General features: G+C 62.0%; 2 protein-coding genes across 2 annotated transcripts in view; one reads left to right on the forward strand and one right to left on the reverse strand.

Annotated features, from left to right (window-relative positions):
• The window catches only part of NUP62 (nucleoporin 62), a 6247-nt gene extending 5111 nt beyond the window's left edge, over positions 1–1136 (forward strand). Inside the window, exon 2 of the mRNA XM_044666656.1 lies at positions 37–1136. Within this exon, the coding sequence (XP_044522591.1) occupies positions 37–1136 (1100 nt within the window). The remainder of the gene's footprint in view (positions 1–36) is intronic.
• Positions 1137–11645: 10509 nt separating this feature from the next.
• CLEC11A (C-type lectin domain containing 11A) lies at positions 11646–13966 on the reverse strand. The gene is made up of 4 exons (XM_044670990.1): positions 13780–13966; positions 13214–13388; positions 12791–12982; positions 11646–12642 (listed from the first exon to the last, which is right to left on the reverse strand). Exons 1-4 carry the CDS (start codon positions 13924–13926, stop codon positions 12185–12187), a joined length of 972 nt encoding a protein of 323 aa, XP_044526925.1. The 5' UTR covers positions 13927–13966; the 3' UTR covers positions 11646–12184.
• Positions 13967–14010: the final 44 nt, after the last annotated feature.

Below are 14010 nucleotides of genomic sequence, written 5' to 3' on the forward strand. Positions count from 1 at the left end.
CGGTGGGGAGCCCGGGGCACCCCACGGCCCTCTCAGGGCTAGCCTTCGCCTCCGCCGCCGCTGCCCCGGCATCCCCCGCGGTGCCTCCCACCCAGCCACTCCCGGCCTTCGGCCTGGGCGGCCCGGCCTCTTCGGGACCCGCTGCGGTGGCCCAGGCGCCTCTGCAGGCCTCGGGCTTCAAACAGGTGCCCCCGGGGGCTCTGGGCCCCGCCCTCCAGGCCCCCGCCGCCCCCGGCCCCAAGCTGTTCGCCCCCGCCGCGGCCTCTGCCCTTCAGCCGGTTCCCGTTGGCCGACCGATGGCCGGAGCGCCTGCGCTGGGCATGCAGGGATTTGGCTTAAAGCCCCTCGGGTCCCCTACTGTGGCCACCAGCATTGCCCAGGTGGCCCCCGCGTCAGCTTTGAAGCCTAAGCCCCCGGCTCCCCAGGGCGCCGCCTTCCTCCCCGGCCCCGGGGCCGCCCTGCGGGCTCTCCCAAGCGCCGGCTTCCTCCCGGGCCCGGGCCCCGGCCCCGGGACGCCTACCCTGGGCCGCGCGTGTCTGGGCCCCGTGCAGACCTACGCGCAGCTGGAGAACCTGATCAACAAGTGGAGCCTGGAGCTGGAGGCCCAGGAGAAGCACTTCCTGCACCAGGCCACGCAGGTGAACGCGTGGGACCGCAGCCTGCTGGAGAACGGCGAGAGGATCATGTCGCTGCACCGCGAGGTGGAGAAGGTCAAGCTGGACCAGCGGCGGCTCGACCAGGAGCTCGACTTCATCCTGGCGCAGCAGAAGGAGCTGGAGGAGCTGCTGGCGCCGCTGGAGGACGCCGTGCGGGAGCAGGGCGGCTCCATCTACCTGCAGCACGCCGACGAGGAGCGCGAGCGCACCTACCAGCTGGCCGAGACCATCGACGCGCAGCTCAAGCGCATGGCCCGGGACCTCAAGGACGTCATCGAGCACCTGAACGCGGCCGGCGGCCCGCCCGACGCGGCCGACCCGCTGCAGCAGGTGTGCCGGATTCTGAACGCTCACACCGACTCCCTGCAGTGGGTGGACCAGAACTCCGCCCTGCTGCAGCGCAAGGTGGAAGAGGTGGCCAAGGTCTTCGAGGATCGGCGCAAGGAGCAGGAGCGCGGCTACGGCCTGGCCTTTGATTAAACGGTCCGCGGTGTCCCGGCTCCACGTGTCCTCGTGCTCTCGTTCTTCCCCGCCGGGGGCCCGCCTTCCCCCCAGCGCAGTCGCTCTCCCTCTCGGGCTCTGGCTTGGGCGCTGGCCGAGCTTCCTTTTAAAAAGAAAAGCCCCGGCCCGGGCCCTGGAGGCGCTAGAAGGCCGGGCCTGGAGCTCAAAGCCAGTAGTGGCGGCCTGAGGCCTGCGCGGGGAGCCGCCACACCCCGTTTGCTTCCATTGACTTCCCTGGAGAAGGAGCCGCCCAGCGGCTTGGCCCGAGGGGACGGGCGGGGGGCAGCGGGCCGGGGCCCTTTTTTCAAGGGCAAGAAGAGAGCTTTGGGGAAGCCCCGCCTGACCCCCAGGGGAGGCGTCGCACTTGTGTAGAGGACGTCCGAACGGACGGGCCCCCTCCCAGCCCGCACGGCTGCTGCCCCGCAGGAGTGGGCTGCTCGGCGCGCTGGAGGGTGAAGTGTGTATGCTTGAAGGTAGGCTGCGCTCTTCTCAGCCAGGCAGGTGGGAAAGTGGCCCATCAAATGCAGATGGAACCGTCCGCTCGGCTCCCGGTCAGAAAGTGAAACCTGCTTTTTGAGCTCTCCCCCTCCGGCTCTGCGGAATTTCTAAGAGCAGGCCAGGCCCTGCGGCTCAGCGACTTGCCCAAGGTCACACCGCAACGCGTGCTTTAGCTTTTACTGCCCAGCTGCTCGGAAGAGAAAGCCTTGGGGAGGGGCCAAAGCCAGTGGAGAAGGTCTAAGCAGCCGAAATTCTCTGCCTCAGGATCTTCCCCCCCCCACCCGCTCGGCCCCTCCCCCAAACCGCTTTGTGCCCCACACTGGCCCCAAGCCCGAGGTAAACTTCCCTTTGTCTTGGCCCCCCTCCCCCAACCCCATTCAGTTCTGGGGCTTCTCTAGGCCTCCTCCAGATTGGCCTGTCACCGACTGCCCCCTTCTCTCCCCTGCCAGCAGCCACCCTAGCCTGGCCCTGAGCACCAACCACCGGGCCGCTTGCCATGGCTTCCTCTATTCATCCTGCGGGTAGATGCCCAAGGGAGAGCCAGAGCAGTCCAGAGGGCTGGGCCCGGAATCAGAAGAACTGACTAGCTGGGTGACCCTGGGCAAGTCACTTAACCCCCATTGCCTAGCCCTTGCAGCACTTCCGCCTTAGAACTGATACTAAGACAAAAGGGAGGAGTTAGAAAAAATGGCATGACCACTGACCACTGCAGGTGCTCAGCACAGGCCTGACACCTAGTAGGGCTCCATCAGGTCCTTGGGTCCCCTCTCCGGGACCCCATTGGGCCTTTTCTTGGCCCAGATACTGGGGCGGTTGGCCATTTCCTTCTCTGGCTTCTTTTTCAGATGAGGAAACTGAGGCCAGCAGGGGGAAGTGACTGGCCCAGGGTCACCCAGCTAAGATGTGTCTGAAGTTGTGAGTTTTCCCGCCCTGGGGCTCTAGCCACTGCGCCACCAGGCTGCCCTGCTGTAAATGTGGAGGGAGACAGTAAGTGTGAAGCGCTCCCCTGTGGCAGGCACTTGGTTCCCTTCCTTCCCCTTCAGAGCCCGCCTTAACTGTCGCCTGGCCGGCTGGCAGTTCTTCACATGGGGCATCCCAGCTCCCAGCTCTGCTCAGGCTGCCCCCCTCCCCTGCCCCCGGCTGCCTCCTCCAGGAAGTCTCCACTGATGCTGAAGAGCTGCTTCTCTGGGTCCCGAAGGCTGGGCTGCGGCCCTCCCCGGTGCTCTGGCTTACAGAGGCGGAGGGAGTTTCCCCACCTGAGTCTTCCTCCTGGCAGTCAGGCGCGGCTGGCTCTGAAGGGCCCCAAATCCTGCCCATCGTGGGGGTGCCGCGAAGAGACCAGTAGGGAGCTACCCCGTGGCCCAGGCAGTGCTGACCGAGGGGGAGACCTGCAGGGAATAAGGCAGGGCTAAAGGAGCAGCACCCCGGGTCGGGACTCGCACTCAGTCCCCGCGGCACGACTAAGCTCTAGGCAGAGCCTCGATTCTTCGGATCCCCGCCCCCGCCCCCCCCCAGGGCCCTAGGGAGGAAGATGCCGCCCAGCCAGGGAGGCACCCAGGTCTGCGGGAGCGGCCGCCTTGGTCGGGTCCCCAAATAGCCGGCTGCCGAGGCTGGCCCACCCCAGGGTCTCCGAAGTCTCCCAAGGCAACCCCGGCAGACAGTAAAGGATCCCCGGAGACCGGGGGGGGGGGGGCCCGGGTTCCAGTCTGGCCTCAGACCCCTCCCAGCGGGGTGAGCTGGGCCAGGACCTTCACCCCCAAGGCCTAGGCCTTCCCGCTCTTCTGCCTTGGAGCCCAAGACAGAAGGGAAGGGGTTAACAACCGGAGGGTGGCCTTGGCTCCCCGGGAAGAGCCTCCCGACCTCGTCCCGCCCCCCTCGGCCTCCTCCTTCCCTGGGGGGGGGGGGAGAGGGAAGGCCGGTCCACCCGAGGAGCAGGGAGGGGCATGGGGGCGTGAACATCCTGCAGCCAGAACCAATGAGGGCCCGGGAGGACCAGAGGGATGACGTCATGGGGAGCGAGAGACAGGGCGGGGCGGTCCCCGAGGGCAGAAAAGCCAAGGCCAGCCCAAGTCCTTGGAGGGTTGGGCCATTAGGTTGAACACCCGGATAAAAGACAAAAAAGAGTGGATGCTGGCCTCCCCCACCCCCACCCCGCCTCTCCTCATCTTGGCTCCTGGGACCTGGACACACGAGCCACCCACCCCACGTCCTCCATCTCCCTCCTAGCAGGCCCTCTCTTCTCCTCTCCCCCTCCCAGCTTCCCTCCAATCCCTCCTTCCCGCGACTGCCAAAGGGCTGCTCTCCTGCTCTACCAATTGCTGTGGCTCCCTATTGCTTCCGGGATGAAATGTAAAAGCTCCCTCTTGGAACTCACCCTGCCATTCCCCAGACTGCCCTGGGGTCTTCCTTCGGGGCTGGCCTGGGGCTCCCCAAGTCCTTTCTGTTCTTCTGCTCCCCCCACTGGGTCTGGCCTCCCCCAACTGCCTCCAATGGCTGGTCTTCCTTCTAGGCCTTTGTCTCTGCCTGTCTTCCCCCCTCTCTCTCCTTGGGCTACCCGCTGGGGGGAGGAGGGGAATGTTTCTCCCCTGGCACAGGATCCCTGGGGCCTGGCACAGAGTGGGCAGCCCTTAAGGAGCACCCTTGGGCCTGCTGGTTGTGGCTTGGAGGCATCCATGTAGGGGAGGCCTTAGATGTGAGAAGTGAGAACCGAGGAGTCTGAGAACCTGAGAAGACCCCGACTGGCTCAGAGCAAAGGCAGCAGAGGCAGGAGGGAGCTCAGCCGTGTAGATGTGGGACCTGCCGGGCTCCGGGGTCAGTGGGGACGCAGAGTGGGCGAGGGACACGTCCAGGATGTATCCCAGGGAAATGGGAAGTGAGACCTCGACTGCAAGTGCGAGGCTGTCTGCTATATAATCTGAAGGTTACTTTGGGTTTTGCTTTGAGACTCAAAATGCTTGCCCTGGAGTCAGGAAAACCTGAGTGCGAATTCAGCCTTCCTAGCTCTAGGACTCTAGGCTGGCCTCAGTCTCCTTATCTGTAAATGAGCTGGAAAAGGAAATGAAGGGCCAACTGTTCCAGTGTCTTGGCAGAGAACACCCCAGATGAGGCCACCAAGTATGGAAGCTCCTGAAAATGCCCCAACAGCAAATAATCAATGCTGGATTGGCAGATAGGCCCGGCGGCTTCCCATGAGCCTGTGGGAAGGACAAGTGGCCCGAAACCTGAAGACTGCTGGACTTCTGCCATTAACCCAATCCTTCTTGGTCTGCGTTGCCAAAGGAGACGGCTGCAGGGGCTCATTTCATGGTGTTCACAGTGATATCAAGGACTCTGCAAACCTACTGAAGGCAACACCGCACTGAGAATTTTGACCACGAGAATGAAATAATGTGGGAGGATTGTAGGGCACTGACACAGTGGCCCAGTGGTTAGAGAGCCAGGCCTGGAGCCACCAACTTCCCTCACACAGCTAGAGCTAGGTCAGTCTTTGGACAAACCCAGTCAAGGAGCTCTCCAGAGAAGTGGGACCCTCGATACTGGTGGGAAGGACCTGGGGGAGGGAGCAGCTATCTACGGGCTCCCACACTGCTACAAGAACCATCAGCTTTCCAACCAGCTCTTTGCCCAAACTGTTTGGCAATGGGGGCAGAACACAAGCCATTTCCATATTATTGCTCTCCCCTGTCAAAAGACTCGGAGTTGGAGGAAGCCATTGCTGTGTTCTCAGTGGAAACGTGAGGGGGACAAGTTCATTTAATCACAAAAAGGGCCTCCTAAAACCTGGGTATTTGGAGGCTTCTTTGTTTTAAGTGAGTCTTCAGACTCCAAAAGAAAGAGACGTTGGCTGTGCTTGGGGAAAAGTTGGAGCTGCGGCTGAGCCATGGGGAACCCCTGGAATGTTCCCAGCACCAGAAGAGGAGAAAGGGAGGACCCTGGACTACAAAGAAACTGTCCTCTTAAAGACCTTCAGTGAATAGGGAGGAGGAGCCTGCGGGCCCTGCAAGGGTGAGATGAACCACCCGCCACTCACCGGGGAACTAGAGGTGTAACTGAGAGACAGAGACAGAGACATACAGAGACTCACACAGAGAGAAGAGACAGAGACTGAGAAACAGAGACAGACACAGAGTTAGAGAGACACACAGAGACTCACACAGAGATAGAGACAGACACAGAGACTCAGAGACAGACACAGAGAAACTGAGAGACAGTTAGAGAGACAGAGACCCAGAGATAGAGACAGAGACTGAGAGACAGAGACAGAGACTCAGAAATGGAGACACAGAGAGAGACAGAGACTCACATAGAGAGAAAGACAGAGACAGACAGACAGGCCAGGACTACCAAAGGGAAAAGAAGCGCTCCAGACTGGGCAGCCACTTGTAGTATCTAGCTGGGGCAAACAGGAGTTCCTGCTTGGGCTTTCTCGGCAGGAAAAGAATCAGGACTGGCTGCCTCCTCCAGGTCCCACAGGCTCAGCCAGGATTCTAAGACTCAAGCGAGAGTCCCTGTCCTTAAGGAGTTGCCATTGTCACGGGTGAGAGCTACATGGGCGGCCACAGTACAAAGCTGGTGCTACAAAGTATCCAAAGGCCATCATTACCTCTACCACAGGCCTCCCCCGGGAGGTCCGGGGAATGGCAAATGAAGGCTCCCAAGCCGGGGAGCCGCGGCCTCTTCATTTCATTGGAGTAATATATGAGCCAAGATAAGGAATCCCCCCATTGTCTTGGTCGGAGAAGGCGCAGGAGCGGTGGGGTGGCTCAGTGCACCGAGCGCAGGGCCCCAGGCGGAGGTCCTGGGCTTCCCCTCAGGGCGGCTCCTTTAGAGCCTGAATTCTCTGAATTAAGAGAGGGGAGGAGGGGGCTACTCCGAGAGAATAAGGCCGGGCACTGGGCCTTTCCGGACCTCACCCTCTCTGCTCCTCCTCCTCTGCCACTTGGAAGTTCGGGGACAGGTGAGTGGGGGCGGGGGGCGGGGGCGGAACGGAAGGATCCCCGACAGACAGCCGGGGCTTAGCCAGCACAAAGAACTGTTATTAGCGGGCTGAGGCTCAGACCGCCTGCCTCCTGCCCCCTCATCCGCAGGAGCCCACCCTGCCTGGCGGAAGGGGGAGGGGCGCAGAGGCTGTTCCTCCTGGACTGGGAGCGGGGCGGGAAACTGCCGGGGGCCTCAGTGCAGTCTGCACGTGGTTCTAGTGTTTGGCTGTGGTCAGAGGCGGCGGCGCCCCTCAGCACAGTCCCTGGGCGCTTCCCTGCAATCTCGGGGTGTTTCTCTCACTTCTGTCTCGGCAGGGTCTCTGGGGACCTCCTTAGACTCTCAGGATGTCTCTCCTCGGTCCCCGGGGGTCTCTGCAGCCCCCTCAGGGTCCTTGGGTGACGGGCCCCTCATATCTCTCCAGGATTGGGGTTTCTGGGGTCTCTGCACAATCTCTGGGTCTCCACAAAGTCTCTGGTGTGCCCATAGACGCTGGGGGAGGGGAGGTCTCTGCAGGCTCCTTTGTCTCTATTGGCTTTGCGGGCGTCCAAGGCTCCGCCCCTCGTCCCCTGTCAAAGGCCACTCAGCAGCGTGTGCAGTGCGCAAGCGCAAGGGGTCGGGGCAACCCTGAATAGCTTAGAGCGCACGCGCAGTCCAAGAAGCCCTTGGTGCTTGTACCGTACTCTAGTTTGCGGGCGGCGGTCGCGGCCCGCAAAGACTACGGAGAGTTTGCGCATGCGCTTCGCTAGTCGTCAGCAGTGGATGAATCTCACGTGACCGGGGGGCGGAGGGAGGCGAGGTAGGGGTGCAGCCACGTGGCCACCCTGTGTGTGCGGGACTTCTCTCCCGCTTGCGCACGCTGTGCCTCCCACCGCCCAGTTCCCCGGTATTCCCACCTTTCGTACACCTCTCTGGCTCTCTCTGAGCCTCAGTTTCCCCTTCTGGGACACGGAGGATCCTCTCAGGGAATCAGAATTAGCCAGCCTAGAGAAGAGAAGGCTCTAGCCAGTGTTGAGGGGCTTCCTTCCGGCCAGCCCCCATTTCCTCCGCTCTTCTGTCCCCTCTGAGTGCCCTCCTTTGCTTTCATGTCATCCCCGCTGGCTAGTGTAGACGCACCTCCATCCCTGTAGCCAGGCCCGAACAAGAGGGGCAGGGTCTGGCTGTATCTGCCAGTGTAGACAGCATTCCGCCACGTAGCCAGCCAGACCACATCGGTCCACTGAGGCAGCCTTCAGCCTCCCTGGTGTCCCCACAGCTGTTCGGCCGCCTCCATCCGGCTCCTTAGCTGCCTCTCTCCGAGCTGGGTCTCCCCATGCTGCTGTGTGCCTCCTTCGCCCCCAGAGTCCCTCCTGGGATAAAGGGGAAGGGGCCCTGCCCTCGTCCTCTCACCCGGATAGCGTGGGAATGGGGACGGCGAATGGCGAGCCATTGCCAGGGAAGAGAGACAGAGACAGAGACAGAGACAGGGACAGAGACAGGGACAGAGACGGCGCGCCTGAGCTGAGATTCCTGGGGGACGGGGGAGCGGGGAAGGGGAGCGGGGAGGGGGAGGGAGCCCGTGTCCTTGGGAGGTTTTTGTCCTCAGACTGCTTTCCACCACTGTGGGACCTGGACAGCTCCAACTCCAGACCGAATGGCTTTCTGGGGGCTTCATCCTTCCTGACGTCCCCGCGGGCAGGAGCCTCCTTCTCCCTCAGTCTCTCCTCTGATCTCCCAAACCTCCTCCCCATCACGGTCCACAGGCTCCGCCCTGGGCCCTTTTCGCCCTCTTCAGCTGCCCCAGGGCCTGGGTTCGAGGATCGAGGATCTTCTCTCTCCAGCCCTGCTCTGTGGGCTGCCTGGCGGATGTTCCCCAGGCGGGTCTCATAAAGGAGCCTCCCCTCCCCCAGAGAGGGGTAAAAGGGGCGGCTCCGGCCCTGCCCTGGGTGAGGGGGGCACAGGAAAAGAGCCCTGGTCAAACGAGGTCTGTCAGCCCCAAGGGAAGGCCCCAGCCTCCAAGGAAGGCAGCTCCCGCTGTGCTCCTCCTCCAGGCAGCGTGGCTGGTGCTGTGGCCCCAAAGCCAAGGGGCGCCTCTTAATTCCCAGGGCATTAGTGACTCCTACGAGATGGGCGCCGGTCCCTGCTCTGTACGGTCGGGCGGCATTACAGCCGAAGAAGCTTTGGATTAATACAGAGATGGCTCTCAGGTGTCAGCAGCTCCGAGCCGGGGGGAGCCCCGCAGGGGGCTGCCACCGCTTCTTAAACCCCCACGTGGACTCCTTCCTAGGGAATGGGGGCCCTGGAGGATGGCTGGAAGCCCAGGCTGGGGGACAGTCAGGACGCCCCACGTTTCTCCCGTTTGCCCAGTTGGCTGCTGGGCTTAGAGCCGTGATGGCGAAGCTACGGCACATGCCGGAGCCCTCACCGGACCAGGCTGCTCCGCCCCCTCTGCCCAGCAGCCCCTCCCCCGTCTAGGGTGAGAGCGCAGTTTGGGGCTCGCTCGGGCTCTAAAGGTCTGCCTTCGTTGTCTCAGCGGCAGCACTGGAGGATTGGGGAATCCCTTCCCTGGTGGGATTGTGTGTCTGTGTGTGTGTCTAAGGGAGATGGCCCAGAGGCTGGGTCTCTGCCTCGGCGACCCCACCCCAAGGGTCCTGCCCCAGGAGCTGGCCCAGCCCTGCGCCCCTTCCCCCAGCCTGGGGCTCCGGCAGTCCTGGCGATGAGCTTTGGGGCTCTTTGGGCCTTGGGTAAGCCCGCAGACCAGGGACCTCTGGGCCTCGAGCTGGGCTGCTCCAACCCTGCAGGGAGAAGAGCCTGGCCTGGAGCGAGATCGTGCCCAAAGTGGAAGCAGGCTTTTGGGGCTGCCATGGTGAGTGCATAGCGCACCCAGCCTGGAGTCGGGAAACCCCAGGTTCAAATCTGGCCTCAGACATGTGACCCCAGGCCAGAGAAAGGTTTGAGGTGTTAAAGATATATCCAAAGGCTGACTACAATGAGCAAAGGTTCCTGGAACGACTGCTGGACAGATTTCTGCTATTTCACAGGATTGGCTTCTGAGTCCTTAAACTGGGTGGAGTTTACAAATGGGCCTCTGGTACTGTGGGGTGCCGGCCCCACCAACGCCTGACTTTCCATCTGAACAGGCTGCACCAGGGTTGCAGGAAGGCAGGAGTTTTTCCCAAGTCAGGACAGATTTGCTGAATGTCTGCCTGAGCACCGGCTGTACAGTTGCGTTACTCCTCGTTCCTTTACCGTGTAGTTGGATGTCAATATTGTGTCAAGGCTTCCGCTGTGCCCCTTGTTTGACATCAAGAAACCCCCCAGTGCAAATCCTGGGATAAACAGTGCAGCAGGCTCTGGCTCTGTGTGTGCATGCTGGCTCGCCAATATGGCTCTCAAGATCTCTGTCTCTCTATTTTGTGTCTATTCAACACATTCCTCTTCTGCCCCAGCCCTCAAACCTCACCTATTGCTTTCCCAGGCTTTAGCCTCCCTCCACGTGTGATTAAAAAACACATGAACTTTTGTAGGGGCGGGGACTTTACAGCAGGCCTCTTCACCCTGTTGGTCTCAGTTTCCTCATCTGTCAAATGAGCTGGAGAAGGGCATGGCCAAATCCCCAGGATCTGCCAGGAGAAAACAATCAGGCTTTAGAGATTGGGCAAGTCTAAAGAGAGGCTGGAGAAGCTGAGCACTCAGAGAGAAAAGACTTGCTCCACGTCATTGTGCTGCCGGGTTCTGCCCCTTTATGCTTCCTTTGAGGCTTCTGCAGCACCTGAGCCCCCATCTCTCCTTGACACAGCCTTCCCAGGCTGGGCTCAGACCCTTCTCAACTGCAGGGGAAGCCCTTCCCCAAGGCCCTCACCCAGGTTTCCCCTTGGCCTCCCAGTAGCCTCCCCGGGGCCAGGACAGTTGTTGCCCAGGGGAGGAGCCTGGAGCAGGACCACCCACCAAGGGGCCAGAGGATGCCTTTGTTCCGCCCCAACCCTTGTCTTGGAGTCAATTCAAAGAGAGGAAGGCAAAGAAGCCATCTCAGCCCCAGGGCCTCCGGGCTGCAGGCCATCTCGATGCCCCTGGCTGGTGAATGCTTCACCCCTCCATGGCTGCGAGCTCACTACCTCCCACCAGGCCCATTTCAGGTGGCCTCCCTAGTAGAGTCTCCCCTGCCTCCTTGGACAGGCCCTAAAATGGCCAGAACTGAGCCCAGGGGGTGCCACTGGCTGCCTCGACCAGGCCCGGAGGCTCTCCTGGCTGGCCTCTCCTGGGAGGACGCCTGTCCTGGCCATGGCCCTCCCACCATCCCCTGGGGCCCAGCTCATGGGCTGGGAGGGGAAGCGCCATCCTGGTCTAAGTGTCCTTCCAAGGGGGCACCTGCTGGGGGCAGGTGGGGCACCGGACTTTGGTGGAGTTCCCCAAGGGGTGGAGCTGGGGGGCGGGGGCTCCCCTGGGATGGGGGCAGTGAGGAAGGTTGGAGGAAGGGCCAGAGCTCTGACAGCCGGGCTGCCAACATCTCCCCTCCCAGGAGAAAGGCCCCTAGAGGCTCCCAAGGGCCTCAGGTGTGCCAGCCAGCCAGGACCCGGGTGGGCACGGCTTCCCTTGGCATCCCAGCACTTTCTTTCCCACCTTCTCAGCCAGGCCTCAGGGCAGGGATCTCAGCGCTGGCGCTCCGGGGTTCTGGGGCAGGAGCCGGTCCTCCAGGGGGGGGCTGAGCACTACCTGCTGGGGGCCGCCTGTGAGGGCACCACCGAGCCAAGGGGCAGAATTGTGCCGCGGAAGGACAAGAGGACGGCCCTCCTGTGCCCCGGCCACTCCTGGCCAGGGCTGTGCTGCCAGGGTCAGAGGCTGGATGAGTTCAGGGCCAGGGAGGTGGTTCTCTATGGTCGGGGCTCTGCCACCCCCTGAGCAGCCTGGGAAGGGGCGGGGGGTTCGGGGAAAGGTCTCCTGCCCGCAGCCACATCATATCCCCAGTGCCCAACAACAGCTGGCGCTTAAGAGATGCAGCCTGGCAAGCTGGTTCAGAATCATGACTAAGAAAGTTTATTTCATAAAAGAGGGATGGAAAGGACTCAGACAAGGTCACCAGGCAGTCTCCCATCTCCCAGCTGGTGCCCTTTCCACCACTCTGGGCTCCTCCTTTCCAGTGCCAATCCCCAGGGTGGGGGGCAGGCAGAGAAAGGAGAAGGGGGGGACAGGGCAGTGTATGGGCAGAGGGAAAGGGGGGAGGGAGGAACCTGGGGAGGGGCATGCATCATCTTGTCTCCTCCAGCCTCTGCTTTCAGACTTCCAAGGATGGGGAGATCACTACCTCCCGAGACAGGCTGGGTGGTGTGTCCTGGCTGCCTTTGTGGGTCCTGCCCAGCATCAGGCGGTGTGTGTCTGTGTGTCTGTCTGTGGGGGGGGGCTAGCCCTAGGAGACCCCTAGTACATCTGGGCACATTGGGAAAAGCGAGGGCTCAGAGGAGAGGTCCTGGGGGGGGCAGGGAGGTCCCAGGTGGGTTCCAGCTGGGTGTTGAAGGATGAATTCTGGAGGCTCCCCAAGGGGTGCTGGAGGAGGGTCAGGGCTGACTGCGGGGCCCCTAGTGGGGGAACTCGCAGACATAATAGAATCTGCGGCCACAGTCATGATCCCACCAGGAGCCGTCGTCAGAGGCCTGGGCCACACAGTTCTCTTGCTCTCCCCCGTTGGGTTGGTCTGGCCCCAGGGCAGGGTGGCCCGGGCCACCAGGGGTGGGAGCAGCCCCAGGGCCACCCATGGGCAGGGCCCGATGCCAGGCAAAGAAGGACACTCGCTGGTTGTTCTCAAAGAGGTAGAGGCCCTCTGCCCTCCGATCGTGGATGCCCAGCCACACGGGCCAGTTATAGGGGGCCAGGCTGGCCTTCAGGTACTGGCTCAGGGCCTCCATCTGGGCCCGGTCAGCAGGCATGGCCAGGCTGCCCCCACGTTCCCTGCACTGAGCATGGGCTGACTTTTGGTCCTGGAAATCCCGAAACAGGAGGAAGCACTTGTGGCCCAGGCGGAGGCCTTTGAGGCAGCCTGCAAGAAGCAGGATGCTCGGGGTTGGTGTAGAAGACTGCATTAGCTCTGGGCCCCCAGTGCGTCCTCAAACCCACCCCCGCCATTTGACATCCCCCAAGACCATTTCCTTCTGCTTCCCGACGGCCCCCCAGCTGCAGGCTCTCACCCTGCAGGCGCCCACGCTCCTGCCTCCCCTGCTTCTGGGCCTCTTCCATGGCCTCCAGGGCTTCCCGGGTGTCTCTGGCCTCTTTCCTCAGCAGCTGAAGCCCCCGAGACAGCTCTGCTACGCGGGCGTCCAGAGTGTACAGTCTAACGTGCAGCTGATGCAGCCCGGAGTCCAGCCCGGTGAGGCGGCCCACTGGGGAGAGAGAGATCCAGGAGGGGTCCGAGGTGAGAAGGTGCAGGCCCACGGTCAGAGAGGGAGAGGTCCAGAGGGGCCGCTGGCTTGTGGTTTGGTCCGAGCACGTTTCCCAGAAGGACATGGAAGAGGGCTCAGGAGGGAGGACCAAGCCTGGGGGCTCCTTTATCATCCTCTCCACGTGGGTGCAGTCGGCCTCCGAAGGGTGCTCCCCTCCCCCCAGTTACTCACAGATATAGGAAATGGCATCCTCAGGGGTGGGGGACAGTGTGGGGCTGAGGGTGGAAGCCTCGGTGGGGCTCTCCTCCAGCTCCTCCTCTTCTTCTCCCCCAGCACCCCCCTCCGAAGCTCCAGTGGGGCTTTTCGGTTCTTGGAAAGGGGACAACTCCAGGGCCTCCTGTAAGTGCTGGTGGAGGAGGGGAGCACCTTTAATGACCCTGATGCCCCCCTGCATCCCTTCTCCAGCTCCTTGATAGTCCTCCTCCTCCTCCTCTCTCCCTGATCCCCATCTCTGGCTCCTCCTGATCCCCCTCCTCCCATTATAACTCACACCTCTTCCTCGGCTAGAGGTTTACAAACTGACTTGTCCACATTAGCTAAGATTGTCTTTCACTCCTGGGGAAACTGAGGCCAAAGGGCTTAAGCGCCTTGCCTAGCTAGTAAGCTTCCCAGTCAGGATTGGAACCCTGATTTTTGCTCTTTCCTGAAGCCCTTCTCCCTCATCATCCTCTCTCTGTCTCCTGGCTCCATTCCCCCAATCCTTTCCATCCCCACCTTCCCCTCATTCCCGTGCTCACCTTAAACAGAAGGGACTCTCTCTCTTGTTCCTCTGGCTGGGCATTTGGCCAGTCTTCTCTCCCCTTCCTCCCCAGGGCCCTCCGCCTCCCCTCGGCGCTGAGGGACCCCAAGGTCAGAAGGGAGCCCAGGAGCCAAGCCCACTGCATGGCACTGCACCCTCGGTGAAAACAGGGGAGCTCTGATGGATTCTCGTTTCCTAAATCCCTCCCTCCCTCCCTCCCTCCCTCCCT

Source organism: Gracilinanus agilis, chromosome 3 (assembly GCF_016433145.1).
Source record: "Gracilinanus agilis isolate LMUSP501 chromosome 3, AgileGrace, whole genome shotgun sequence".
NCBI classification, from domain to species: domain Eukaryota; kingdom Metazoa; phylum Chordata; class Mammalia; order Didelphimorphia; family Didelphidae; genus Gracilinanus; species Gracilinanus agilis.